Source organism: Daldinia decipiens, assembly GCF_022478715.1.
Source record: "Daldinia decipiens strain CBS 113046 unplaced genomic scaffold F4813scaffold_33, whole genome shotgun sequence".
NCBI classification, from domain to species: Eukaryota; Fungi; Ascomycota; class Sordariomycetes; order Xylariales; family Hypoxylaceae; genus Daldinia; species Daldinia decipiens.
The window spans coordinates 174,395-202,320 of NW_026054576.1; the positions used below are offsets into that span (position 1 = coordinate 174,395).

The 27,926-nt window shown below is 46.2% G+C and overlaps 8 protein-coding genes across 8 annotated transcripts; 5 read left to right on the forward strand and 3 right to left on the reverse strand.

The window, feature by feature from the left end:
• Window positions 1–606: 606 nt before the first annotated feature.
• On the reverse strand, window positions 607–3,223 carry F4813DRAFT_368893 (uncharacterized protein). The gene is made up of 7 exons (XM_049244373.1): window positions 2,909–3,223; window positions 2,732–2,815; window positions 2,318–2,650; window positions 1,972–2,245; window positions 1,745–1,914; window positions 1,462–1,688; window positions 607–1,411 (listed from the first exon to the last, which is right to left on the reverse strand). The coding sequence occupies exons 1-7, from the start codon at window positions 3,130–3,132 to the stop codon at window positions 657–659; spliced, it is 2,067 nt and encodes a 688-aa protein (XP_049096892.1). The 5' UTR covers window positions 3,133–3,223; the 3' UTR covers window positions 607–656.
• A 1,690-nt stretch (window positions 3,224–4,913) lies between these two features.
• F4813DRAFT_398684 (S-adenosyl-L-methionine-dependent methyltransferase) lies at window positions 4,914–7,533 on the forward strand. The gene has a single exon (XM_049248082.1). It carries the CDS (start codon window positions 5,024–5,026, stop codon window positions 7,283–7,285), a length of 2,262 nt encoding a protein of 753 aa, XP_049096893.1. The 5' UTR covers window positions 4,914–5,023; the 3' UTR covers window positions 7,286–7,533.
• A 1,361-nt stretch (window positions 7,534–8,894) lies between these two features.
• On the reverse strand, window positions 8,895–9,571 carry F4813DRAFT_368899 (uncharacterized protein). Its single transcript, XM_049244374.1, has one exon. The coding sequence runs from the start codon at window positions 9,483–9,485 to the stop codon at window positions 9,258–9,260; it is 228 nt and encodes a 75-aa protein (XP_049096894.1). The 5' UTR covers window positions 9,486–9,571; the 3' UTR covers window positions 8,895–9,257.
• Window positions 9,572–15,102: 5,531 nt separating this feature from the next.
• F4813DRAFT_392180 (UROD/MetE-like protein) lies at window positions 15,103–16,372 on the forward strand (the record flags this gene model as incomplete). Its single annotated transcript, XM_049247252.1, has 2 exons — window positions 15,103–15,742; window positions 15,804–16,372. The coding sequence occupies 2 exons, from the start codon at window positions 15,103–15,105 to the stop codon at window positions 16,370–16,372; spliced, it is 1,209 nt and encodes a 402-aa protein (XP_049096895.1).
• Window positions 16,373–16,815: 443 nt separating this feature from the next.
• Window positions 16,816–18,158, reverse strand: F4813DRAFT_368903 (S-adenosyl-L-methionine-dependent methyltransferase). The gene is made up of 3 exons (XM_049244375.1): window positions 17,673–18,158; window positions 17,335–17,601; window positions 16,816–17,214 (listed from the first exon to the last, which is right to left on the reverse strand). The coding sequence occupies exons 1-3, from the start codon at window positions 17,871–17,873 to the stop codon at window positions 17,038–17,040; spliced, it is 645 nt and encodes a 214-aa protein (XP_049096896.1). The 5' UTR covers window positions 17,874–18,158; the 3' UTR covers window positions 16,816–17,037.
• A 1,224-nt stretch (window positions 18,159–19,382) lies between these two features.
• F4813DRAFT_368913 (uncharacterized protein) lies at window positions 19,383–21,189 on the forward strand. The gene is made up of 2 exons (XM_049244376.1): window positions 19,383–19,689; window positions 19,750–21,189. Exons 1-2 carry the CDS (start codon window positions 19,538–19,540, stop codon window positions 20,858–20,860), a joined length of 1,263 nt encoding a protein of 420 aa, XP_049096897.1. The 5' UTR covers window positions 19,383–19,537; the 3' UTR covers window positions 20,861–21,189.
• F4813DRAFT_368916 (uncharacterized protein) lies at window positions 21,190–22,494 on the forward strand. Its single transcript, XM_049244377.1, has one exon. The coding sequence runs from the start codon at window positions 21,421–21,423 to the stop codon at window positions 22,450–22,452; it is 1,032 nt and encodes a 343-aa protein (XP_049096898.1). The 5' UTR covers window positions 21,190–21,420; the 3' UTR covers window positions 22,453–22,494.
• A 2,069-nt stretch (window positions 22,495–24,563) lies between these two features.
• On the forward strand, window positions 24,564–27,806 carry F4813DRAFT_392184 (uncharacterized protein; the record flags this gene model as incomplete). Its single annotated transcript, XM_049247253.1, has 6 exons — window positions 24,564–24,855; window positions 24,904–25,953; window positions 26,005–26,561; window positions 26,632–26,882; window positions 26,938–27,275; window positions 27,328–27,806. The coding sequence occupies 6 exons, from the start codon at window positions 24,564–24,566 to the stop codon at window positions 27,804–27,806; spliced, it is 2,967 nt and encodes a 988-aa protein (XP_049096899.1).
• Between the last annotated feature and the right edge of the window lie 120 nt (window positions 27,807–27,926).

Consider the following 27,926-nt stretch of genomic DNA (forward strand, 5'->3'; position numbering starts at 1 on the left):
ATAAGTTCAGAAACGACCGTGTCCACGCCACCATGCTTCGAAACTGCGTGCGCCGAGTACAAAAAGCGCACCCGGAACGGATATCTAGACGACAGTTCCGTACATGATTCGCCAGTGGTGAGTGGTGCCGAGATAAACGATCATGACCTTGAGATGAAGTTGAACATCTTTCTCGACGGGCTAGATATGGCAAGCGTAGACCCAGAGGAGGTAAATGGAACATGGGTAGACGATACTATAGAGTTTCCAATGAGGTAGGACGCTCAGACTATCTAGTTCGTGAAAGGGGAAGCGAGAAAAGTATAGTCTTTCAGCGGCTTGAAATTTAATATTTAGCGTCAGGTCCTTGGGTATTCAAAAATCAGAACATTGTGTAGAGTTACTTACTATTACGACATCGGTTATGGGAAAGGTTGCATTAAGATCAACCCGAGCAGCGTTGAAGATAGATTTAGTCCGTCAATAATTAATATAGCTTCTACCTTGATATGATAGTCGTTATGCTCATAGTTTGGCGCTGGGGATATGAACATGCTCTACTATTCAGGAATTCAGACAAGGCTACAGAATGTCCTAACCGAGGTGCAACCAGGCTCAACATTTAGATACAAGTCGAGGAATAATTAGATTTAATAAATGATATAGCTGTCTAAATTCTATCCCACGAAATCCAAAAAGCCGCCACCGAAGAAGTCTTCCATCCTGGGGAATATCGCATGCTCTGATATGTCGAAGGGTGGGAAAATCGACTCGGATTCTAGTTGCTGAGCCCCTGGTGAGCATACTTCCCTCGCGTGGTATCCCGTCGCCTCATGATGATTGGGGCCATGACTATCGACTCCGGCCGGTGCGGTTATTTCGTCTTGCTCACTGCCATGACTCCGGAGATGCGTCCCCGTCGGCGTCTGGTGGTCGCTCGTCGAGCCTGAATCGCCGCGAGTTCGGGATTCCATTTTATGCTTAGCTAGCGTCCCGTACTTAAAGGACCAAGCTTTACCAGGGGATGTTCTAATCCATTGATCGATTTGTATGATCAAGTCTCGACTAACCTGGTCTGAGACCTTTGACTGCGACTCGTCGTAATGCGCGAGGAGTAGGGCGCAATACCCGATGCACAGGCACAGACACGTAGGGATCGCATCCATGAGGAAGGACGGCATTTCTAGGAAGGTCTGTAAAACAAGCATGGCGTACTTACACGTATTTATTCGCAAGGTATTGCCATCTCCGTCCTTGTTTCGTCGCGGATGTGTTGAAGCATGGCATTCGTTATTGCTTGCGTCCTCTCCATCTATCTCCGAGAGGAACGTCCGTGGCCGTAGCCCTTGTCCGACTTCTTCTAGCGACCGAACAGCTAGGATGAGACAGGCAGCGTGATATCCAATTTTCAGCATTGACGATGTTGGAAGGCCTATGCCGTTTAGCAGATGTATTTAATATCCCAATAGACGCGTAACTCACCTAATAGGTGGTTCCATTTCTCTTTCCACGATAGGAACTCTTTGCATTCACCGCCATCGCCAAGATATGACTGATGCGTGAGCTTCTGATGTAAGGTTGAATAGAGTAATATCTCAGCAACAAGCATCCCATCTTGCATAGTAGCTTGGTAGAAGTTGAGCAAAATGTTGCATTGGTTGATGTAAGAAGCTGGTATGATGGATGGCCTGCCTGTTGTTGCAGCCCAACTATAGTGCAAGTAGCGTATTAGTTACCAGAATGAACCACGAATATCAATACTTACTGGAGATGGTGGAGGCAAATCTTAGACCATAAGTGAATGGCTTTATGATCCTCACTCGTTAAGTTCCCTTGTTTTATGCTATTTATTATCTTGGAGAAACTTATGCTGAGCATAGCTTGTTTAGCACAGTAACCAGTCAATAACCAGCTGTCGACATAGTCGACTCCGTTCTGTTTGAAGTCAGAGAGAGGTTATCATGGACATCAACCAAGATAATAGTCACATACACCACCTGGGCTATTTGCATTGTTGCTCATTATCAACACAGCGTTAATCTCTTCGAGATTCAGGGGGCTCGATAGGAGAGCTTGTCCCAGTGTGATTCGAACTTGTTCGTACATCTGCCTATGCATCGATGATCCGCATATATCGCTACGGTAGGCGACGCCCATTAGACAGCAGACGCTGTGCAAGAAAGCGGATACCCTGCGAGTCTCGCTACTTGCAGCCAAGTCCTCTACACCACAGACGAGGAGGTTGTGACCTTGATAGCGGAAGAAACTTTATCTCATGTTAATAAGCACACTGCTACCTGAGATGGGCATTCGCTATTAAAGCAGGTTTCAGACTCACAGGTGGATTAACTCATTTGCAGTCTGTTCGTCAAGAAGCTGGAGCTGCACAAGATCAACATTAATATGTTCCAGTAACCTCCTGTAGCCTCTAGTGATTTGCTGGGATATTGATCTAAGCACGACAATCGGTGCAGACTGAGCCCCTTTATCGGCTGGGACCGAGAAATACTCAGGAATGTGAGTTTCTTGTTCCACGCGTAGCGTGTGGCCGTCGCCAACATTGGAAGAACTCTTGCTATCCAGAGCTCGACCATTTCGAGATTGAGCACCCGAAGTTAAGTCTTTAAGCATTGACTTGATCTCTTGTAATTCACCTTCATACCGTCGAAGCCTAATGAGCGTGTAAGCCTGCTACAGCAAACTGGGGATAATGGTTCAGAGCCACTCCTAAACCTAAGGGCTACAAGTATACCTTTCTTCGATGTTTGAAGTAGCTGACTCGGTATTTGAACTGGATGAAGATACTACGTTTTCTCCGCGGAGAGAACATTCAATTCTTTACGCAGACTATTAGTTAAAGCTTTTGACATACGCCGTGCAAGAATACATAGGGTACGGGTAAATACGCCAAGGATATCATTCTGCGAACCTCAATGTCTGACACCGATGGCAACCCTGGGCGCCGGGATCATATTCGCATCTGCACTTCAGCCTCTGGCACGACAGGCAAGAGAATGCCCGGCGCCGTCGCTTCTGCGGTTCCCCGGTCGGGTTGTCGTCCGCGCCGCGACGTTTCGCAGATGCGGGAGACGGAGATAATAACGTCTCCTCATGCTCAAGGCCATTGATACGTAAGCCGTTGGCAGGTCTCATTCTATACACGTTTGAGTGGCCTATAGAGATTATGCAGAAAGTAAATCATTATCGCCGACGGAAATCGAAGGCGGATTACAAAAGCTTTTTGTTCGACGGTAGCGACAAACGACAAACGCAGTAGCGATACGCGCCATCGGAAGACCCACCCGACGCCTTCCTTCCGGATTGAAAATGTCCGTCGGGTATCGGCGGCGGAACATCCAGCCTTAGGTAAGGACTTGGAACCTTTGGATATCCACTTTTTAAAAGGGGTCACTCCTTTACTTGGTAGGTATATACTTCGCTCAATCCAAGTATGAGCCATATCGTGATATGTAGAAGCTCCTACATTCCAATGTTTGATATGCAAGTATGGTATATCCAAGTTTACCTAGGGCTCTATGCTAGCGGATTAGGTTTATGTAGCTTAGTACAACAATCTGGTAAAAGATTCCAAAACCTACCTCTTTTATTTAGAAGCATTGCTATTCAGAGATGATTATACCAAAAGGCAAGCAAACCAATTCCAAGGTATAAGATGCACTTGTTTGCTATGGTTGTGTGCGTTATAAATCTTCCAAGATCATTGCACACCCTAGCTTATGAAAACCATTTCCAAGAAAATATAAACCCAAAGAAATCCGGCCAAATGAACATTTTTAAATAAGAATATTTTCTACAATGGAGTAGCTGGCTTCTTATCGCAGATAAATGGATTGTTGCCTAAAGTTGCACTTTCATGTTTTATGATAGATAATATTAAATGTTATTGCAAAGATCAATCCACTAACGGTTTGCTTTTTTCCAAAAGTATCCCCGTGTCTAATTCACAACTCTTCACTACTTAAAGAAATAGCTACAATACTAAGTTTCAATAATGAAATAATTGGTAGTACTTCCATATTCAAACTGCTGTAAGACAGCGTGGTTCTCTCAATCTTTGTGGCTACTTCTACTTACACATAGTCCTTCTATGTTGTATTTTATTCTCCTGGTTCAACTTCTATCTCTACTCCACGATATTTCGAGTGCGTGAATCTTCCATCATCCACCTTTTACTAGTTTCCAACCGTAGTTTCCTGTTCATCCTGTATCCTCGGCTATGATTAGCGCAAATACTTCTTACCTAGATATACGGTCTAGAACACCAATCGATCCTATCTACGTTCTTTCCAAAGTCGGCGAAGGATATCGTGTGCCTTCCTTCCGACTGCAGCTACTACTACCTAGCTATATCAGTCTAATTCACTAATTCAACTCCCACCGAACTGCTATCACATACCTTCCCAGTCAACTCTCCATAGTATTTTCAAGAACGACCCGTAGTATAAGCTAGATAGGCATCTACTTGTCGGGGCAACTTTTACTTGTCTTGTTTTTTCACCCTGCTAGATGTTTCTACTCTAACTGATTCTACTGTTTTACCTCATCCTGGCTAGAAAGCACCAGAGCCCAACGGATATAGGCTCCAGTCACAGCAGCCTCCCTCTTCTAGTCTTCATAAGCATCACCATCCCTTCCTAAATGGTAAGAAAACACGTTCTACGGTATGAATACGACACTCCGCCACTATGACCTCTCTATGCCTACTCTCCATACCTACTGTCTACCTTGACTTATCGTGTTAATGCTATGACTCGCCTCGCCTCACCGATATAGCCACTACTTATTTGATCCTTCTTCCCCTCTTCATATCGTCTCACCAACGTTGGCATCCGCTTTTACTACCAAATCAATAATCCCATCTTTCCATCCAAGTGACAAGTGGTAGGCAAATCGCCCTCTCACCTTCCTGTCGTCTATCCCCATTTTCTAGTCTATTAAGCTTGACACTACACTACCAAGTACTCACTAGATTTAGACGAACCAAGCTACTGACATCATGATCATAGTTGACACCTAAACAACCATGAGTCCAGATATTGATTCACTGCACGGCTCTGTGGGATGCCGCCGGCTTAGGCCGCGGGGAGAGTCCGAGGAAGAGCGCCCACGAGACAGCATTCAAGCTGATATTGAACGTCGCTTTCGAGAAATGCCGTCACATATTGGTCGCAGTACTGTTAACAGTAGCGGAGCTGACCAAACCGAAGAGGACGAGGACTTAGCAGAGGATATTGCTCAGGTGATCGAGGTAATTGATCTAACTGTGTCTGGGCCTGTAGCCGCATCAAGAGCGCCACGAAGGCCTCGGGAGAAACCCGTAAAGCGCAACCCAACAATAGATCCAGGTCAGCGGCTAGAGAGTCATGACTACGAGAACCAAGTACTAAAACGCGGTGTTCTTGTTGAGATGGAAGCAGTTTCAGCGCTACGACAAGCATCATTCCTGCTTATCCAGGATATTATCCTTACTGGGAATGGCATCGTCCTCCGAGGGCTCCCTCTAACGCGCGCGAGAAACTTAAGGGGGCAACTACCCCGACTCCGGAATGAACTTATATTTATGCTTGAGATCGACCAAGACGACCACCGACCTGATGAGGAACAAGCGGCGATTGAAATACCTTTGACCAAGGTTAAAGGGGTTCGGAACTTTCTCATCACCAACAAGGACTTTCCCGAACACAGGTTTCCTAACGGAATCTATAAGGATACTCATGAGATAGAAGAGAAAGGGGTCCTCATATGCCGTTGGAAGTGCAGAAACATCTGGAGCGATGCTATGAAGCGGTGTAATAGCAAGCCTCCTATCGAATTCGAGGTATCGCGTATAACCTACGAGGAGGTGCCAAAGGAAAGATACCGCACCCCTAGTCCCTGCTTGACAAATAAGTGGCGCGGTGGGATAGTTCGCGGTGGTTCGTTCGTCCCGGGCCAGACAAACGACTCGCGGATGATGGTAGATGTTGATGACCCTGAGGACCAATCTGGTGAATTTCCCGATGAGTGGATTCCGAGGAAGCCAGGGCAGCAATATACCTTTGGCGACATGTTCTGTGGAGCCGGAGGGACATCATGCGGCGCCAGGACTGCTGGCTTTCGTATCACGGTGGCTTGTGATTATGCAAAAGGGGCCTGCAATACTTACCGTGAAGAGTTTAGAGAAGCAGAATTACACGAAGACGATATGTATAACTTCATCATGTCAAAGCAAGCTTCCACTAACCACATTGATGTGCTTCACCTATCACCGCCGTGTCAGTATTGGTCGCCGGCCCACACTACTCCCGGTGCAGGCGACGAGGCGAATATCGCAATCCTGTTTGCCTGTCATGAACTGGTCAAGGTCTTCCGCCCACGAATTTTTACAGTGGAACAAACTTATGGCATCCTGCACTCGAGATTTGAGTATTATTTCAATGCTCTGATCCACGGGTTCACTCGGTACGGTTATTCTGTACGATGGAGAGTAGCCAACCTCCTTCAATGGGGAGCGGCTTCGCAGCGACAGCGGCTAATCATATTCGGCTCCTGTCCAGGTGAAGCACTACCGCCATTTCCGCCAGCTACGCACTCCAAATATCCGAATCCTGACCAGGGGACCAAGCCTTACAAGACAGTCAGGCAAATTCTGAATAAGATTCCCCGAGATGCCTTACTACATGACCCTCTTCATAGCACCCGTAAGCTTAAAGAGCTAAGAAATAAACGGTGGAACCCTGACGTACCGCTTGCCCGTACTATTACCTGCGGTGGTGGCGTAGGAAATTATCACTACAGTGGGAAGCGTGACTTCACACTTCGAGAATACGCAGTACTACAAGGGTTTCCGGTGGACTACAACTTCCAGCAACCAGAACAGAAGCGCCAAATCGGTAATGCTTTCCCACCCCTTGTAGTCCGAACGCTTTACAAGCATCTCCGCAGGTGGCTAGACCAGCAGGATCGAGTGTATGCCGATGGTGAACTCTCGGAGTCTGAGGACAGCGATAGTGGCAACGATGATGATATGCGAGGACAGGTAGAAGAACCTGATTATGATAGCGAGGTCGAATATCTCGGAGGGCTAGCAATCGACCGAAACGATAGCGTACAATATCTAGGGGGAAGGTATTTACATCAGCAAGGTAGCGAGCCACTTACTATTGACGACTCGGGGCCAGATGACTCGGAGCCAGATGCCATGGCCATAGATGCCATGAGCGAAGATGTTCACAGTCCTGACATTTGCATCGATGCAGTTCAAGCGGTAGGAAATGATCCTTTTCATCCAATCCAGATTAAGTGAAAGGAATGGACACTAGTCATACCATTTACGCAAGGGCATTGAGATTTACAGCATGGCTTTGGAGGAGTTTCGTCGAGTTTGCAGCTAGACTTAGAGGATATGAGCACGGGTTCTAGCACTGCTATGTACTGAGCCCCCGAACGCGAGTCGCGTTATTGTGCTCTCTATGTAAGAGGATAGACTAGGCATCGACCAATGCAGTTTAGACAGACGAGATAGATCAGATCACATTTGCTACCAAGTTTATGGATCATGGATCGTAAGCTTAACGGCATAATAATATTGATTACCCCCCTTCCCGAATAACAGTGTAGTGTTGGTTTCGACGTTTCTATTTCCTATGACAAATTCTTTAACCCCTGAGTCATTTTCATTTCCATGTCGTACGTAGGTATGTGATGTAGAAGAACTAGACCTTTCTCATTGCCTTAGAACGGTTAGGCTTGACACTGCTGTGAGCTTATATGCATGAAAACACACGGGAATCGTAAGACCCGGGGATATTAACCGTGGTAGCATTCTATTTCCATAATGAAGGGGTCACCGTCGAGTCTGGGTAAGGTTTGGAAGCATAAGCGATAATTACGAGAGCTAAAGTATGCTAAGTACCTATGTAGGCTGTAGATGACCTATTGCAAACCAAAGCCTTTGTCTAGCGGCTTAGAAGCTGTGGGCTATGTTCTCAAGGACGATGATGAGGCTGGTAGCGAGGTGAGCTTATCAAATCGGGTCACGGAGCCTGTTCACCAGGGGTGGAGGTCTAGAACATTAGAGCTGTGCCGTTAGTCGAATATGGGAATGCTGTCGAAGTTATTATTGTTCCGGGAGGACGAATCGGGGATGGCTTGGAAAAAGCACGTCAAAGCGGTAATGTTAGATTCGCAAGATATAGACTTACAAGCATAACAAATCGCTGGTGGCTAAGATTTCATTAAATTTAGGATATTCATATTAGAAGTAGCTATCCGGTTCGTCCAATTTTAGTAGTGCCTTTGAGGCTTGAAAGAGGCTTGTGATCCGGTATTCCCGTGGTCGTGGCTGTTGGAGACTCCGTATTGAAGTTATTGGCACCATATGCATGTAGGCAGCCTTTTCCTAGCCTATCTACCCAGCTAGCCATCCACAGTACCTAGTACCAGTTCAACTTCCGAGGCTTAAGTTTGGTAAATAGGTAGTACGAGTCCGATCTAGAGGCTAAGGGACAGGAGGGGCCGCCATGCAGCCAGAGTCCACAACGGAAGAGGCCGTCCGTAGAAGCAGACTTCGCTAGCCGAATGTATCGGACCCGAAACCCTGAAGAAACCCGCCGAGTTATTGCATGAAACTTATACTGTTGCTCGACACGTGTTTGGGCTAAGAAGCTAGATCTAGAAGTAAACACTACCGATGTATATACTGTGCCGCTGCGTGCTAAGTCTTTGCTTTACCGGACTTATTCCTTTTCAAAACGCCTAAGAATTAAAAAGCAATATAGCATCTACGGCATCGGCCGCTTTTGCGGGCATTTGTAATGGAAAAGCTAGTTTTATGTAGGTAGTTGTTTAAGTCCTGCTAAAACCCGACTTATACAAATAGTAACAAATACCCTGACATGAATTCTCGGCACGCTCGGCATTCGTAATTATCCCTGTACAAATAACAAATGGTAAGAAATCTGACGATTTCTTTTTTTACTATAGTACTAACCTAGGTATATTGGAATTTTTGCTTGTTAACAGGGCGAGCTACGGGCTAAGAGCTAGGATATAATTTTGGATTTAAGATCTATGGGGATGATGTTGCAATGCGGCTACGCAGCTAATCCCTTCGATGTTGCATCTGAGACATGAATACGATGTACGACATTGGAGACCCAAAGATTACAGAGTTCTAGACCGTCGAGACCGTCAACTTGTCGCTACGAATTTAAATTTGCTAAGATGGCTTTGGGCTGATATGGCTGACGGATGGTAGCATTTTAGATTGGAAGTCCTTACATAGTAGTCAAAATATCAACCGATTTCTTCCTTAAGGAAAAGGCCGATATACATATTGGGTTATAAGTTACAGGGCTACTGCATGCATATACATACATCTGGTACCTGGCATACGGATCATAGCGGATGGATCTGATCTCTTTTTGGAGTACGATAGGGCAGACCGGAAAGAGGACAGCTAATTTCAACATGCAACCGGTCGAGATGCAATACCTAGTTGACATACTAGGTTAGGAGGTAGTTACATCATGTAAGAATCCCAAAGGAAGTTTTGTCACCATAGATCGATGTGTCGATAACTAAAGTAGACTCTGCATAATAAGATGAATTATCATGCATAGGATCATGCATATGTAGTTTCAATCTCCAAAGTCGTGAAATCGATTTCCACTGCCGAGCTTTCTATTCCAGCAGCAACATCAAAGAGAGATTCGCAGTGACGCACACCCTTGCGTTAAACTGACATGTTTCGACGTGACTTGTCATAAAAGAAAGAAATATTTATGGATTACTCCGTGCGAAGAGAGCGCATGGACACTCGCATGGACATTCAAGTCAACATCAGACGAACGAGAGATTATTACCATAGCTTAGGTACCTATGTATTAAATAGCTAGGGTATGAACTCGGCCATCGCAATACCCACGTTTTTCAATATATCTTGAATACACTATATCTTATTTTCGATCTATCAGATCTCGCCAACTTCGTCTAGTGTATTCGTGCAAGGAGGCTAAGCTACGCACATATATAGAAACCCCTTCTATATTCTATATAAAGGATGATGTAGGATTTCGCGAACCGGATGTGAAAGTCGAGACTTGGATTTATTGAACCAATATAATATACATACGTAGTGTGTGGAGCGTAGTAATATATATGTTAGGTAGATTTCAACGTAGTGCTAACCAGGAGCAGTAAGCTTAACCATTAAGCATCGATGATGATTCGCGGTTCCTATTCCGCAAGCTGATATCCGAAATAAGGCTGCTCGAAAGCTATTGGAACCCTTCTTTTCTACTTGCACTGAATGTACTAAACAAATCATTTAGTTACCTACCATGTGCTATGTAGTTACGTAGTATACGGTGTGGCGTTACCGGTGTCGTTGTGATAGTGACTGCATTCTGTTCCTGACTAGTAACCCCTCTGCCCCTTAATTAACCATCCAGGGTCCTGGTTTGCCAAGCAAGATTGTGCCGATCTTCATTTTACATAGAAGCCTGTCAGCACTCCTAAAGCTTACTGCTCTAGCTTCACGATACATGCTATACTCATATAATCACAGTAGTAAATGGAAGTATACAAGAACTTAGGTTTCTTCTTTTTTCTTCTTCTTTAGCTACCTACCTAGTCGATGATACATACATAGTACGTAGGTACATAGTATATGTAGGATGGAACCGACAAGCGATTGCACGAGTAAACGTCATCCCGACGTACAGAGACGTTCGGCAGAGGGAGGGACAGGGGATCAACATAATCCTCAGTGGCTTGAAAACGGCAATCAAACTATGTACTGTGCGTATATTCCGTAAGCGTCTAAATATTAACGAACTTCATATGTATTACTGCGAGCTATACATAGGACGTTGTATTTCTTAGCCAATAGTGACACGCGATACCTCATATTTAGACGCGTTCAAACTTGAGATACACTAATGTACTTTTGCATGTCCAATCACATCAGTAATACTCGTTAATTTGCAGAAGATGAAGAAAGTACATATCTAGGTTAGGTAGGTATCTAGGTAGAGGTAGACGCATGTTCTCCTTTTCCTAATCTGTCACTCCGGCCCCCTTTCTCTCCTAGCTTTTTGTCTTGGTATCTTAATAGGCGCCCGTGCGTATTCGCTCAAAACCCCACAAACTAGAAGGTTGCCGAGATATAGAAAAGAAAAAAACCCCTGTCGACAGGCCTAGAAGCTCCACAGCCGAAGATACCGAAAGGAGGTGAGACGATTCAGGCGAGCCTCGCCATTGGGACGCCAGTCACTAAGGGCAGAATTTGACGATCTGAATTAGGCCAATCGTACTGACCGCTATGCTAAGTAGGTACTAGGTGAAGAAATGCTCCGAATTCATTGCAAGGCCTAGTACTGCCAAATCACGGGTGGCCGGGTAGCGATGGAAGCCCACGTAGTCCCCTTGGCCAGTGTGTTGATGCTAATTTCAGACGAAGGCATAGAAAAGAGAGCGTATGCCGTCTTTTGGAATGCCTCTTTTTCTTCCTTCACTCCCATCAAGCTTCGGCCAAGATTGTCACTCTTTTGTGCTTCCGGCGTAATCATTCTTTTTCGGAATATCTACTATTCCAGTCCATTCTTTAAGCAGTTACTGTTGCGAAGTTTGATTAAAAAAATGCGTTTCTCTACCCACGGCTCCGCGGCCGTGGCCATGGCGGCCCTCGCCAGCGCCACTGCCCCGGTCTCTGAGCGCCATCTCCTTGACGTTTCCAAGGACCTCAGCCAGCCTATCTCTGCTAACGTTGATTTGGGCGTGGACTTGAGCGGTACTATTCTCGTTGCCGGTGTTGTTGCCGGTGTGGCCGTTCCCCCTCTAGTTGGTGCCGCTGCCGATGTCGAGGTTTCCGTTGTTTGCGACACCTGCTACACCAAGGGTAGCATCGACGCCAGCATCTCCCTCGACAAGGTTGTCCCCGCTCTGAGCCTGTCCCTCAAGGATATCGAGGCCAAGCTCGACCTCGACATTAGCATCGGTGCTGCCGCCACCATCGCTGTCAACCTGTTCACCCCGGTCGCCCCTATCTCTCTCCCTCTCCCTGGTCTTAAGGTTGATGCCCTTATCTTCCTCGACCTTATCATCGGTGTTGAGACCGCCATCGACCTGTCCGCTGGTATCGATGTAAAGCTTCTGGAGGATGCTACGATCGAGACCGACATCCTCGCCGGAAAGATCCTTGATGCTGCTTTCTCTGGGTTGTCCGTCCAGGTCCTACCCATTGAGGTCCGAATCGGCTGCACCAAGCTATTGGCCGATCTCCGTCTCCGTGTCGAACTTGGTGTTGCTGCTGAAGTCGATATTGACGACATCGTCCCCATCCTTGACCTTCCTGAGATCGGTGCCGGTCTCGAGGTTGCCGTCTATGCCAACTTGCTTGAGTACGTCGGTTTCTTCTGCGCTACTCCTTCGTGCCCTCTCTCTAAGGAGTCGTATGGCTTGAACGTTGGTGCTGCTGTGGCGCTTGATGTGTCTGTTGAGGACCTTCTTTCCCTCCACCTTGCTCCTACCGTCTCCACTGCTCTCCTCAGCTATCCTACGACATCCATCTGCGAGCACCCCTCGTACACTGCACCAGTCCCGACTCTTGCTGTTCCCACCGCTCCCGTCTCTGTCATTGCTTCTGCTTCTGAGTCCGGATCCGCCTCCATCACTGGCCCCAGCTCTGCCTACGCTTCCGAGTCTGTCTCTGCTACTATCCCTGGTTTCCCTATCGGCTCTGGCTCTGCTACTGTCCCCGGCTTCCCCGTCGGTTCCGGCTCTGCTAGTATCCCCAGCTTCCCCATCGGCTCCGGTTCTGCTAGTATCCCCGGTTTCCCTATCGGCTCTGGATCCGTCACCGTTCCCGGTTCTGGGTCTGCTACTGTCCCTGGTTATCCCGCTGGCTCTGTCACCCTTGGCACCTCTGTCACGGCTCCTGTCTCGGCCCCTATCCCTACTGGTGGCTCCATCACCTCGACCGTCACCAACGTCCAGACTTTCACCATCACCCAGTGTGCTGCTTCCGTGCCTAACTGCCCTGCTGGTTACGCTACCACCGCTACTCTCATCCACACTACCGTCTACACGACCGTGTGCCCTGCTACCCAGACTGGTGCTATCACTGCTCCCCCGCCGAAGCCCACTCACAGCCAGCCCGCTACTCCTTTGACCTTGACCAAGACTATCGTTACTCTTGTTCCTTGCTCCGAGGCCTCGACCTTCACTCCCCCCACCAACGTCCCTACTGCTCCTTACCCCACCGGTGGCAAGGCCATTCCTAGCACCACCCCTGCTGGCAAGCCTTCTACTAGCTACCCTGCCGGAACTCCTTCCGTCTCGAAGCCCGCTGGCACTCCCTCTATTACCGGCCCTACTGGTCCTTCTCAGACCGGCCCCGCCAGCACTCCTGCTGCCAGCTACCCTGCTAGCTCTGTTACCGTCCCCGGTGGCAAGCCTCCTGGAACTTATCCTCCCGCTGGTAACACCAACACTCTCCCCGTTGGTACTCCAAGCAGCGTTCCCGTTGGCCCTACCGGCAGCTCGCCTTCTGGTCCCGTCACCCCGACTGTTGTGCCTCCTTACCCCACTGGCCCTATCGGTGGCGGCTCCAACAGCACCGTCCCTGTTCCTCCGTCTCCCCAGACTTTGACCACCGTTGTGCCCAGCGCCAGCACCGTCGTGCCCAGTGCTAGCACAGTCAACCCGGGCCCCTCTGGATACCCTACTACGGGTGTGCCTCCCATCGCCACTGCCGGTGCCACTAAGGTTGGCAGCGGTATCGCTCTCGCCGTCGCCGGTGCTTTCTTCGCCCTTCTATAAGGGATGAAGTGATATATATTTGAGGGTGTAGTTAGAATAGGGGGAGAGGTCTTCTAATATGTAATGTTTCATTGGAAAGCAAGCATTTGGCGTGTTATCATAGCTTAGGTATATACCATTTATGTTAATGGCAGCTTGTAGATTTAGAAATCTCGGTCTTTGGCTATTGTTGTGCTACTATGTGATATGTTTTGTCTACTAGTCGCTGAGTAATTGAATTATTTTATCGTGCCAACGTGCTTTATGCTGATCACATCCTTGGCTCCCTCATATATATCTATTGTGTAGTTATATTTTTACCATCACTTCCACCAGTAGTGTTTGACTTGTCACCTTGCGCTTCGCGAGTTCTGCAGGGTCGTTTTACTATGTACGGGATTCGCCGGTAATATGTGGTGTTGAGGGCGTTGCTCATTTTTATTGTATCCTACTTTCTTGATCCTCTGAATCCCATTTATTCTTCTCGGGTTTAGAAACTTTTAGTATTTTGGAATAGTTTTTAGGCTTAAACCATTCTATCGTTTCCCCCTTGAATTATCATCGGACGTATTACTTGATGCATTTAGTGTGCATTAATCGGGGGGTCACGTGGACCCTCTGCTTATGACATCCGGATATGTAACAATACATATGATAAAGCTGCAACTATTCCCACATCTCTCGCCTATCAAGCGCCTATCAATCGTAATAGCAAGGAATTTTGCGTGGCTGAATTAAATCCCACAATTTCTTAATATTCAACTGCCGTTGACCGCCGGATCAACTTGGCTTACAAGAGAAGTTAGGCCCCGACTAATATATTAGTTTGGCTCCATCGGTTACGAATCCCTCGACAAATCCGACGCTTCTGTCCTAGCAGATCCTCTTTAGCTAGTTCACCGTTTTCATAGCTTCGGCCGGTTCGGTCTCCGCTCTGCTTGATCTGCATTTTCGGTTGGTCTGTTGCACCAAAAGCGTAGGCCACGCCGCACGATCTCACGTTCTTCCCCGCACCTCAGGGATTATTAGGATTATGATTATACCAATTATGAACTAAGGGTCGGGGGACTCCTGCTTACTTTAGAGGTTTGCTGGAAATTTCCCTTTCAGTTTTATACAAAAGGAGTTGTGTGACCGATCCTCCTGGTGAGTGGATTCAAGTAGTAGTTATATTTGAGTCTTCTCGTCGCCCATCTGTCAGTCGATTCGGTTTGTTTCTTACATCTCTTCTATTTGCGGAATAAATTTACCATTGGAAATCCAGAGTAAGCAGATCAGAACGCCGAAACATCAGGTACCCTACCTATTTATCATTTCAAAATGGCCCCCCCGTTCCGTGCCGAGCACTTAGGTTCGCTACTGCGGCCCGAAGAGCTGTTAAATGTGCGTGAAACCATTCGGGATAAGGGTGTCTCGGCAGAGGAGGCAGGGCTACCGGCAATTGAGAAGAAGGCCATTGGCGATGTAGTTAAGCTGCAGCAAGACTTAGGCCTGAAGGCTGTCAACTCGGGCGAATACAACCGCACCCGGTTCTGGGGTCTCTTTTGGGATGAGATCGAGGGTACCATCCGCCTTCAAGATGCAGACGCTAGCATGTTCCGGTTGTATCACCCGGATGTTGTTAGTCTGATCGAGACAGGCAGGAAGGTTATGCCCGGAGAGTCTGTCATTGCTGGAAGCAAGCTGTCGCACAGCCCTGCTAAGGCCGTGTCCAATCTGTCTGAACTTCAGGGGGTCCAGGCGTTCGTTCCAAAGAGCGAATGGGGCAACATTAAGCTTACTATGATTGCGCCGTCTTGGTTCCACATGAGGTACAAGCAGGGCCAGGCCTATACCAAAGAAGCCTATGCCAACGACGCCGAGTACTTCGCAGACGTCGCTAAGGTTTATCACGCCGAATTAGAAACGTTATACAAGGCCGGGCTACGAAATGTTCAATTTGACGACCCTGGCATGGCTTGTAAGTCTGCTTTAAAATGTTTCTACAACAGTCCTCAGGCATGTGGCTAACAAGAAAACAGACTTCTGCTCCAAGGACTTCCAAAAGGGTTGGGAAGAAGACAAGGACAACATTGGGACATGGGAGGACCTTCTTGACGCCTACATCAAACTATACAACGACTCCCTTGCCGGCTTACCGGCAGACTTCCACTCGGGTATCCACCTGTGCCGAGGTAACTTCATCGGCGGAAGGCACTTTTCCGAGGGAGCGTACGATGTAATTGCGAAGAAGCTCTTTGAGGACTTGAACGTAAATACATTCTACCTCGAGTATGATACTGAACGAGCGGGCGGCTTTGAGCCTCTGCAGTTCCTCCCTAAGGACAAGTACGTCGTGGTTGGTGTCATCAGCACAAAGTTAAGGCAGCTAGAGGATAAGGAGGAGACGAAGGAGCGCATCTACAAGGCGGCGGACTTCGTAGCGAAGGGAAGTGGCCAAACCCGTGAGGAGGCCCTGAAGAGAATCTGCATCAGCCCACAATGCGGTTTCAGCACCCACGAGACTGGATATCCCTTAACAGTTGACGATGAGAAGAAGAAGTTGTCGCTTGTGAGGCAGATAGCTGACGAAATTTGGGCCGAGCCCTAGATGTGTAAGTATCTATGGATATGTGCATGACAGGAGTTCTCGGACAGGAGATTATCAGTTATGATTTGCGGAGGTTTAGCGGTGCGTTCTTGGCTACTTCAACAGTCCAAAATTTCAGGTTAGACGGATAAAGATGGGAAGCCGCAGGTGCGGCTGGTGGGCGCATGTTTTTGGGTATACCCACGGTGAATCAACTTCTAGGACGTACATAACAGGGACTCCGTCTTCTAGAGGCACGGTGAAATTTTGAAAACAGTCGATACTACACATGGTCTATAATCTGCCCGTTATATAAGGGGTACGATCGTAACATCAAATAGGTCTTGTGGCTGCGGCTGGCGTATCTTGGTTAGCCTTGTACGCTTTCATAATACTTTCATAATACTTTCATAATAGAAAGCGATGGTCTAAAACTTTGGAACCCGGCGACGAGCGGGCTATTTATGGAATTGTTGTGTACTTCAAAGTGATAACTGCGTGGTATCTGAATGAACTAACACATACCACTGTCCCGTCGTAATTTGAGACAGGTGTAATTTGTTGAGGAAAAACCATCATCCTTGGTATATTCTCTTGAATATTTGGGTGTGTGACTACTGTAATTGCGCAGTGACTTTGAGCCTTGGTTGCATTTCGTAGAACTTAGAAAATTGATGAGATTCGCTTCAAGGTTTCGTCTTTGTCAAGATAAAACCGTGATAGCCGAAACCAGAACCATCGCCGAGAACCTCCATCTCGATTTCCCAGCTAGTTCCATCGCAATTTAGTAGAGGTCTTACGAAATGCGGTTGTCGGTATGTCACGTAAAGGAACGCCCCATCATTTTTGAGGACTCGATTTACCTGTATAGTGTTAGTAGGCGTCTTATATGAATCGTATTATAAGATGAATTAAGATACAAGTAAAAGCGACTGCGTATATTTAGAGCAGCATGTTAGTAGTCAAGACCTGTCAAGACCTACCTCGCGGATGTATTGACCGGTATTCTGTTTAACATCGTCTGGTGGACTCCAGGGACTACCATGGATCATCGCATCCAAGGTTCCCTTATCAAAGGCGACATCTATCGACTTTTCAGGGATGTCATCCAAGTGGCGGACATCACCATGCTTCCATTCGATACCCTCCATACTGGAGTGTCTTTTAGACATGAGATCTACGACGACTGTCGAAAAGTCGACACAGAGTTGGTTCTTGTACCCCCTTTCCCACAACCCCACTGGCACGTCCTACGAGATACGTCAACTATGTTAATCGTTTCTTATACGAAGAAGATTATTTATTCTCTAGGAAAACATACACTATCTCCGGACCCTAAGTGTAAAATTCGTGGGTTTGTGTTGGGACTACGTGTTTGAAAGAGTCTCCGATCAAGAAAAGCCTCGAGTTCGACGAAATTCCTAAACCACTCATGAGTTGGTCGGTCTCCTTCGGCTTGGGCATAACGCTGATCCCAAAAGCTGGGATGCGAGAGACGCTCATTTTCTTCGTCTGACCCCATTTCGGGAACTCTTGACTATTTCAGCTTCAATTTCTGAGGGCGCAGCTCATCCCAAAGTTATCCTTGACCATCAACCCAAAGTCTAACCCAATCAGGCATATGTGGACCATTTTACACCATAATGGTACTAGCGCACCCAAAACTTAACTACCATTTCACTAACATTATATTTATGTAAATATATACTTTTACATACACAATATTATAAGACTTAATGGAATATAAATAAATTTAATGTAATAGATTAATAATTGTAGGAAGACCAGGTAGGGATAAATGATTAGGTAAAGATTAGGTGTACACCAATAAGCATACGTTGAAAGGAAAGGAAACACGGTACTGAAATGAGGCTATCACGATCTGTTGTTGTCTATTGTTGAGTTGTGTGTGTGTGGGTTAGCTTAAAAGGTAAACCCTTTTAGGCTTAGCCCCACGCACGTGGTGGCACGTGACTAGATTACATAATTGGCTATTCCCCATATTCCAACAATAATTAATTATTAATCGATTAATTATTAAGTTTTATTTTATTTTATTTAAATGTAAAAAGTTTATTTTAAAATAAATAAAAGATAAAAAATAGGTAAGTGTCAGATTAGTCAGCCATGTCAGGTGACCTGAAAAAAAATTTGTCACACAACTAATACGTACTGAATGGGCGATATATGAGGTCTAATTGATGATATTCCTGATGATCTGATCCATTGAGGTAAAATCGTGGGAACGCGTGTTACACCGCTATTTTACATGGGACTAGGGATTTTCAGGTCACCTGACATGGCTGACTAATCTGACATGTCGCATATAATAAGTAATGACATTTTATGATATTACAAGTTACCTTTTGGTCAAGTGGATAATCTGACAGTAAGCATATACTTAATCAATTCCTAATCGATTAGGAATTGATTAGATAAAGCGCGCTAAAAACCTAAGTGCTTAGCGCTATAATATAGGGAACTTAGTGGTTATAATGCGCTGTAATTACAGGGCATTTAGCCTTATTCTAATGATTAAAAACGCCAAAAACTCACCCCATAGTCGTACAAAGCTCACCCCAAAGCAGACCCCGTCAAATGCAACCAATCAGAATGTTGGATCCAAGGTCCCAGCTTTTGCCAAATCGGGTTAGACTTTGGGTTGATGGCCAAGGATAACTTCGGGATGAGCTGCGCCCTCGGCTTTCTTGAGTTACAGTTTTCCGGTTCCACGGATTTCGCTTATGCAGGTACGAGGCTTGTCAAGATACCCCAATCATCTATATCGATTGCTTGCGATCCTAGCTAGCTCTTCTTACACTTCACAGCTATCATGTGTGCTGTATTTCCGGAGCACACTACCATTCTCTAATTACGACAAGATGCTCTTGTGATGATATATTTTATATTTATCGTGAAAAAGAATTGGTAGGGCTGATAGGTACTTCTAGACTTTAAAGGCTAGTTAGATGCTTTAGGTTAGTCAGATTTCTATAATAAGCAATTTTGTAATGAATATTGCGTCACTTACATGGGCCAAGTGCCCATTATCGATAATACGTCATCGTCTTCCTCCTACAAACATGTATTGAAGAATAATAGAACTCTTAAGCCAAAACTTCTCCAAACAAAGGTATCAAACACAGAGGAGTCAATCATCCGAGAACCAGATATTAAAGAAATATAATGGCGGAAATCGCTGCTGGGATCTGGGCAGCAGAACAAGCCGTCTCTACGAGCATCTATGCTGGAGCGACTGGCTATGCCGTTGCAAAACCTACTATGCCTCTGAAGGCAACATTTTCACAGATTGCATCTACGTCAGATGATGCCTCGAGGTACGTGTACTTTCTATAATATTTAGCTTCTTGTCTTCATATTATACTAATTCACAGAAGGTCTTCACTCGCCAGATCTCATCATACACTCACCGTAGTTGGCGACAAAGCTTATATTTTCGGAGGCCAGACGAGCCAAAGAAAACTCGCCAGTAATAACATCCACTCTATAGCACTGCCAAAAGCCAGTTCTGCTGTACCTGAGTATCAGATACTACCGGCCATTTCTGCAGAGAAAGATGAGCCCGTCCCTAAGCCACGGACTAAGCATTCTGCTTGCGCATTGAATGACCGTGTCGCTATCTACGGGGGTTGCGATGAAGCTGGGAATGTCGTAGATGAAGGCCCTATAATCTGGTTATTCGATGTCGAGAAATTCACATGGAGTACTCTTAAACCTTCTAGCCATCCAGAGAGAACGCCACCTCCGAGGAGCAAAGCACATTTAGTCGCGCACGATGGTAATCTCATCCTCGTCGGTGGGATAAATTCAAGTAGTGAAGCGCTTACGGACGTTTGGCATTATAATTGCTTTACCCAAATTTGGAATCAGCTGCCGCATACCCCGGCCGTCGTCACGAGTGCAGCAATTTCCGGGCACACGTTATACGCAATCTCTAGCTCTGATACTCTTGGCAGTGAAGTGCATCATCTGGAAATCCTACCGTACACTGAACCGGCTTCGACCTGGCAGACCATCTCGTTTCCCACGAACCCTTTAACACCGGGACCTAGGCCAAGGTCTCATGGTGAGTTTATACCTATCACGACGGGGTACGGTCGAAATTATCTCCTCTATTTCTTTGGCGATAGTCAAGGAGAAGCAGAGAAAGGGGATCTACTGCAGTGGAGCGATCTGTGGACCTTTCAACTTCCATCTAGCGATTTAGAAGTCAAAGCGACTACGACAGTGAAGGAAGCGATCAAGCCGGCTAAGATCAAAGATCAGATACGCTCAAAACTCGGTGCCGATACGGGCGTGTCTAGCTGGGCTGAAGTTGAAGTACAGCCCCCCGGTGACCTTAAGGCACATGAGGGTAAGGTTCATCCCGGCCCGCGAAGTTCGTTCGGATATGATGTAACAACTGATGGACGGAGTGTCGTACTATGGGGAGGTTGTAATGCAACCGGAGGATCCGAGGGTGACGGATGGATTGTTGAATTCCTATAGAGCTGACGTTTCGTGGCACGACGGGTCTCTATTGTCAAGGATCTAATTAAGACAAGGAACGCTATATAGGGTACGAAGTTGTTGGATTGACTTTGTATTACGTAGTAAGATGAAAGGGAGTGCAAGTAACGATTGTGTTCTGATTGGTTTGATTAAGGTAGGAGAGGAGGGGTTCCCCCGAGTGGGGAAAGATATCTATTGTACAGATGCGTGGGCTGTGCGTGGACGGTGTGTGTGGGCAGAACCCTGGTCATGTGACCTCGTCACATGACCGTTATCCCAACAGAAGTAAAAAGGGAAATTTATTTATTCTATGAAACTCGCATTTCTGTTCTTTAAGAAAAGATAAAAACATTCAACAATAGACATGTTCGCCTTTATGAACATGCTTTGTTAACGCGGGGTAATAAAAGGCGCCTTTGGCTTAAGTAGTATATAAAGGGTTTGCCTAATAGGAGAGCGTTCATGTTAAACTTGAATCCGCAGCATAGAGAAATAATTTTGACGTTTTATACACTATTTCAATTTCCGTTCTATCTCAAACCGAATACATCCACAATATGGGAAGAGATCACAGCATTGCTTCGGTATACGATACCACTCCGTATCACGCCTACTGTCTATCTGAAGAAGGGGATGAAGATGACGATGTCTGCGTATGGGATGAAGGTCCAGAGCTTTTCGACCTGTACGATAGTGAAGATGAGCGAATAGTCGCTGAGATTCATAGTTCTATCCCCGAGCGTGATTGGATATTCCGCAGCAAAGCACGAAATGATGATACCCCAACAACGATACGGCCTGCAGGGGCAAATAAGAGAGACAGCACCATCACAATATTGGAAAACCCTTCCAAAGATCCAGAGAAGTTAACTGACGATGAGTTCCAAGAGCGACAGATCGCTTATGCACTGTCGACCGCCCGGAGGAACCTAACTAGAATGTCACAGTTCATGCTGAAGCTGGAGTGTCGCGCAGGGAAGATTACGAAGGAAGGAATCAAGCACACCCTTGATGCTACTGTCGCTGACAGTACTGACGCGGCTAATCAATATCTTACTTACCAGGATGAGCTTGAGGAAATCAAATACCTCAGCGATAACGTATGGCAGCGCTTATATCTCATCGACCGACACTGGCGACAGCAGAGCCGTAAGGACCGCGATGCCGAGGGTCGCAGTCCTCACATCGAGCTCGAGAGCGAACCGGCCGCGAGAGCATTCCTTAAAGAAGAACGGCAGACTAACCACCTCACGAGTAGGGATTCGTGTTACTATACAGCCGCGGACTTAGCGAGTGGGAGGAGGTTTGAAGACTGGATTACTTACTTGAAGGACTCTTGCGAGTTCAAGGACGGACCGGCCGAGGAGACTAAGCTTGTACATCTAGCCTGGCGGTTCTTGGACCGCGAGTTGCGCGGGCCGAGGCCGACTAATCCTGTGTGTATTGAGAATTTTCTGGCTGAGCTTAATGGCCAATATCAGAATGGTGCTTTTGGCGAGGCGATTAAGAACCCCGAGAAGCGGGAGAAAGATGACGATAAGGCATGGAGGGCTATTAAGAAGGTTTGGTTTTCAAGGTTTCAGCATTAGTTATAGAGCAATTAGAATTAATATATGGATTTATTACATCGATGACGCTATGTTCTCGTGTTAATTCAGGGGATGGAGCTGTGAGGTGTAAATGTAGATGTGTACCCAGCATCCCCCCTATTAAATAATACATGTAACCTAGTTTCTTATGAGCCTGTAGTTTGTAAAATTTCTACATTCGTGGGATTAATAATAAAAGGCTAGACCTATGTCCTAAATATCCATTTTAGACGTCGTTAGGAAGACGTGGTTAGCATTTCGAAGCGTAGGTAGATATAGGGGCGTACCTATGCCACCCTCAAGACCCTGATACTCCCAGCACGAAAGTTCTTCCCACACGGGTGTAAATTCGAGACTACGTTAAGTGTCATGTCATATTTCAGCCCTTGTGTCTATGTTTCGAAGCTACTTCGATTTACATTGCCTATTGTCTAGATACCTTTGTACTACACAGGCTGATAATCGAATGAAATAGTTGTTGGTTCCGTTATGCCTAGGTAGTTAGGTACTCAATACAATACAGTAATATCCTTTCAAGCTTTGCGGAAGATTTCTTTGTATCTGCTAATCATCTCAAAGGTATATTTATGAACCTCACCCAGGCTTTATCTTTTGGACAAGACATTATTAGTTTCATTGTGATGATGGTATCAATGACAATGCAAAGAATGGCTATGAAAATGTAACATAAGAGCTGTGTTAGGCCTACTTCCTAGTAACGAAATACAACAATTCTAGATTCTTGTTTTCACATAAGCTGCGTGGGCAATTGGATTTCTGTGGGAAACTAGCAGCTACGTTTACCCCTTTTTATTAAACCAGCCTCCAAGTTCCCTCGCTGCCATGTCGTACACTCAACGGACTCCTCTACTGGAGTCCTCAAAAAATATTAACTACGCCACCGTTAAACCTATGTTAGGTAGTAACATTCTTGTAAAGAAGCAGTTAGCTGAAATTTCGGGTAGTAAGGATTATGTTATTGATATCGAGAGAATAACTAAACTTCAAGAGGGGATTTCGCCTACCACGACGTGCTCTTACGGTAGCAGTTGCGGTGTATATTTCTGCGACTATTGTTCGCGGAACGGCTTGGAGCACTCCCAGGAAGGGTCGTTTCCGGAAAGGGATGAACGTAGCCTTTGGGTGAGATGCGTGGAAAGCGAGGGGTCGTTGGCGGTCCTTGAAACGATGATAACCTTTCAGATGCGCCTTCTTAGCGTGTTGGTACCAGCGCTCCTATTACTCGTTCTAAGGATATATATAGCAACATTGTTTTAAGATATATACATATCTAGGTTAGGTAGTTACCAAAGTAGGAATACTCGTCGTAATATACTTGTTTGCTTGTTCATAACCGGCGTACCTTCTCTCTTCGTGGTTTTCCAAGTGAATATCCTACATCGAATATACAACTCTACCTACCTTTACTTACCTCTCTCTACCTCTACCTGCCAACTACAATCTGATGATTCAACACCTTACAACACACCAAATACCTCATCTATATCAAAATGCAGCCTTCGAAACATAGTCTTGCTCCTACGGACTTGGGATAGCTTACAGCTTTTAAGCACCACCAGTCCATCCATCCTCAAATCATCTACTACTCTTATCGTCACATCTCTTTTCTCTATTATAGGTCTCATTCGTACTTAGTATCCTATAGGTAGTTACAGTATAGGCAGCTACTCTTCTAACGCCTTCTCGCTTGCCACCTTACGCACGACATCGAGCAGCTTCTTTACTTCTCGCTTACGGTAAGTAGTCCCGACAGGTAGTTTACTCTATCCTTCCCAATCCCCTCGTGATATCCTTACTACCACCCTCCTACCTACCTTGAACCAAGATGAGCAAGAACACCCCGGCGTGTGATGTTCCATACTACATAGTGCTGAAAAATACTAAGCTTATCAATCAACGCCCCTACTTGACATCTACCTTTTCATTCACTCCCGCCCCCGACGCCTTCGAACGGGAAGCCTATCTGTTTACCTCTATCTCCTTGAGCAGTTTTTATCCTTGTTAGTTCCTAACGATATCTTCTTACTTACACACCTCACTGTACAGCCCACGATCTCTTATCGTGCCGGCAATCACGCCTACTGGGCAATATGTCCAATATAGGCACCGACGACGGAATAAAGGCACAACTGCTGGTTGCTGCTACTGATGCAACAGCGCAGCATCTGGAACCAGATGTTTTCACATGGAACTCGTGCGGATACTATGACGACCAGAAGCGAATTAAGATCAAAGAGGAAGCACTTGAAGTCGGTCTCTTGCAATGTGGGAAGCTTATTCAAAAGCTCGAATCCTCTTCCCTCAACAGCACCCGTACAAGTGACTCATTAGTTTCAACTTCGTTGGGGTGGACAGATGTCGAAAAATGGATCCAGAAATGTAGTACGTATTTTATAGCTCTATGAGATGCTATACTAACAGCTATTACAGAAGCTCTTATCGCTACTCACAAGGAATTCAAAGTCCTTGTTGGCGTCGCAGGGCCAACCGGCAGCGGGAAGACGTCAGCTCTTAACGCCCTCCTTCGGCTAAGAGGGTTTTTGGCGACCAATAGCCAGGAGGCTGCCACGGCCGTGCCTTGCAAAGTATCCTACAACGACGACGATAGACCCTGGATGAAATACAAAGCTTGCGTCGTTTTTCGCACGAAGACGAACCTTGTTAAGCAGCTAAATGATTTCTTCCAAGATCTGAAGACTAGGGATGAGCTTCAAGCGGCATATACCGACAATATTGACTATGATGCTCTCGAAGATATTGGTGCCCGCCTAACACCTACCTTAGAGATGATTAGGGCAGTTTTTGGCCTTGAGGAGGAGAGCGTTGCAAAGATGACAACTCAGACGCTTCTTAATTCAAATCCGGGCGTCGTTAAGCTTCTTGGAGTAACGAAGAAGTTTCATGGCAACAACCTTGACCAGGTCTCAGAGCAGATTAAACCATACATAGATTCAACTACTGCAGATCACACAACGTCAAACTCAGAGTTTGCGGCTTGGCCCCTCATCGACGAGGTGGAGATATTCGTCAAATCTGATATCCTCCGAAACGGGGTCGTCTTGGTAGATTTGCCCGGGCTTTGTGACTGGGTGGAGAGCCGGGCTGCAGTAGCTAAGGGGTACTTTCATAAGCTCGCTGCTACCCTTATCGTGTCGCCTGCCGTTAGAGCAGCTGATAACTCTACTTCCATGAGGCTCCTGTCAGACCATAAAGGATTGTGCATGACGCTGGACGGGAAATTCAACAAACGCAGCTGCTGCGTTGCTATTTCGCAGATAGACGACATTGAGCGTGACTCTGCTTTAAGAAGTCAAGAGGCTAAGCTGGACACAGAATTGCAGCAGCTTCTTGAGAAGGAGAAGACTTTAAAACAGACGAAGAAGGACCAGGAAAGTCAACTGACGAGGGCGGAAAAAGAACTAAAGCGTACTAAAACTGCCTTGAATAAGGCGGCCAATAAGAGATCCAAGCCTTCCTACGGTATGAAAACACGACCCTTTCTAGTAGCATCTCACTGATAGCATATTATAGGGGTATCAAAGAAGAAATCTGAGGACCCACAACTCCAAACGAAGAAATTACGAGAAGAAAATAATATCATGAAACTTAAAGAAGGGCTCACTAAAATAGAGGGCGAGTTAGATGGGATCACCAATCATATAGTATTCCAATGTGTGAAGAATAGGAACAGATTCCTCGAGAACCGTATACAACGTGATTTCCAAAGAAGGAGATCATCTCTTATTCCCGGCGACGAAGAAAATAAGGATATACGCGATGATGTGGTTTCTGTCTGCCCATTCAGTTCTAAAGCATTTTGGGGCTATATTTCGGGCGAAAAGAGTGAGCTTGTGGCTGGATTTCCGGACGAGCGCTATTCAGGAATCCCTAACCTCTCCCAATGGATCCGCGAGGCCACCATCCCAGATCGCGAGTCTCACGCGCAGAGAATCCTACACGACCTTCATGGTCTCTACAATACGATTCGGACCTGGTCGGAGAATGAATGGAGTCACAGCAGATTGCAGATCGACAAGGAATGGGTGGTTCAGGAAGTACTCCCATCGCTTCATGGCGGTATAAAAAAGGTACCGAATAGCATCCCTTTTATTTCCAGGCGACTACCTGATATTCAGTACTGATATTGAATGATAACAGGAGCTGGGGACATATTGGACAGAGCTCAACGAGTCTGTCAAGAACTGCAATCCTCTAGAGAGAAAAAAGGTATCAATTGGAAAATGTGTAGAGGAATGCGACACAGTCGTAAAGAACTGGGTGTTCAAAGATCCCGCAAAGAAATCCAAGATACATTGGACGACATACCAAGCTAATATAGTCAGGAACGGTGGTGAGTTCTCAAGCAAGTCGGCCGGTGGTCTCATCAAATATCACTGGATGCAAGACGTGTAAGAGTCTATTCACTGTCTGCATAAGTTCTAAAGTTGCTAACTTCAAAACTAGTTCAGATGTCTTGCTGAGGACCATTGTAGCTGATTGGCATCGGGCCTTTCACGAAGAGATCCCTGAAGTTCGCCGTCTTGCTTGTGATTCTATCGACACTATATGGGATGCATTTTTAGAGCAATTGCAGGCTGGCATAAAGAGTGTCATACCTGAGCTTTCGCCACCCCTAGCGAAGATCATGCCTGATCTTCGCGTCATAAAGGAGCAAGTAAAAGAGCGGGTGAAGCAGGCTCTGGAGGACATTATAAAGAATGCGTCCAAAGTTCATCCAGAAATAGTCGATTCAATCCAGGGGAAATGGTCCCCCGTTTTTCAGGAAGCTGGACTGATTACAGGTAGGTCGAGGCTGAAGTTTACTTATCAGGCGTATCTAACTTATACGGCTAGGGGATGGCTCTTTTTTGAAGCGACGGGAGCATCTAGCTAAATTCCCAAGGAACAACGGCACCCGGATGTTCAATGCTGCCTTCGACAACACGAAAAATAAGCTAAAGGAACATTTCGACCAGTTTCCTGCCAGCCTCGCCAATATATCCAAGTTCGCTATTGAGGAGGTCGAAGATCAGATCAAGACAGCCCTGAATAGCGCCATGCTGCCTAATAATAAAATAGAGGAGGCACTTAAAGAGAAGCTTGAGTTACAGAAGGATGTCCGAAGTGTTCTGATCGAATGGGATTTCAAATGGAAAGCGAAGGGGACTATTCGTAGTCACCATACGGAAGGCAAAGATACTTCTATTCCTGATACATACTGCCCTACCAGGGTCGAAGAGGACTCGGAAGATGAAGAAGACGAGGACAAGATGGAAATAGATGATGAGGGGCCTGAGGATAAGGACGCCGATGAGCTCGCTGGCAAATCCTAGCCTCCCTACCATTCGCCATAACAACATCCCCCCAAAATTCGACGATGATTAATTTATTAGGTCCTACTAACACGCTAATCTTGACCTGGCTCGACACTGCGTTGCTTTGAAATACTCGAT

What these genes read in the sequence shown, in the direction of transcription:
- F4813DRAFT_368893 (XM_049244373.1), bottom strand. Translation starts at nt 3,132, where the DNA reads ATGAGACCTGCCAACGGCTTACGTATCAATGGCCTTGAGCATGAGGAG. An exon ending in ACTTCAAACATCGAAGAAAG is followed by an intron (nt 2,651 to 2,731) that starts GTATACTTGTAG and finishes CACGCTCATTAG; the next exon opens with GCTTCGACGGTATGAAGGTG. An exon ending in ATTTGCCTCCACCATCTCCA is followed by an intron (nt 1,689 to 1,744) that starts GTAAGTATTGAT and finishes CTTGCACTATAG; the next exon opens with TTGGGCTGCAACAACAGGCA.
- F4813DRAFT_398684 (XM_049248082.1), top strand. Translation starts at nt 5,024, where the DNA reads ATGAGTCCAGATATTGATTCACTGCACGGCTCTGTGGGATGCCGCCGG.
- F4813DRAFT_368899 (XM_049244374.1), bottom strand. Translation starts at nt 9,485, where the DNA reads ATGTCAACTAGGTATTGCATCTCGACCGGTTGCATGTTGAAATTAGCT.
- F4813DRAFT_368903 (XM_049244375.1), bottom strand. Translation starts at nt 17,873, where the DNA reads ATGGGGTCAGACGAAGAAAATGAGCGTCTCTCGCATCCCAGCTTTTGG. An exon ending in ACTTAGGGTCCGGAGATAGT is followed by an intron (nt 17,602 to 17,672) that starts GTATGTTTTCCT and finishes CGTATCTCGTAG; the next exon opens with GACGTGCCAGTGGGGTTGTG. An exon ending in CCGGTCAATACATCCGCGAG is followed by an intron (nt 17,215 to 17,334) that starts GTAGGTCTTGAC and finishes AACACTATACAG; the next exon opens with GTAAATCGAGTCCTCAAAAA.
- F4813DRAFT_368913 (XM_049244376.1), top strand. Translation starts at nt 19,538, where the DNA reads ATGGCGGAAATCGCTGCTGGGATCTGGGCAGCAGAACAAGCCGTCTCT. An exon ending in ACGTCAGATGATGCCTCGAG is followed by an intron (nt 19,690 to 19,749) that starts GTACGTGTACTT and finishes AATTCACAGAAG; the next exon opens with GTCTTCACTCGCCAGATCTC.
- F4813DRAFT_368916 (XM_049244377.1), top strand. Translation starts at nt 21,421, where the DNA reads ATGGGAAGAGATCACAGCATTGCTTCGGTATACGATACCACTCCGTAT.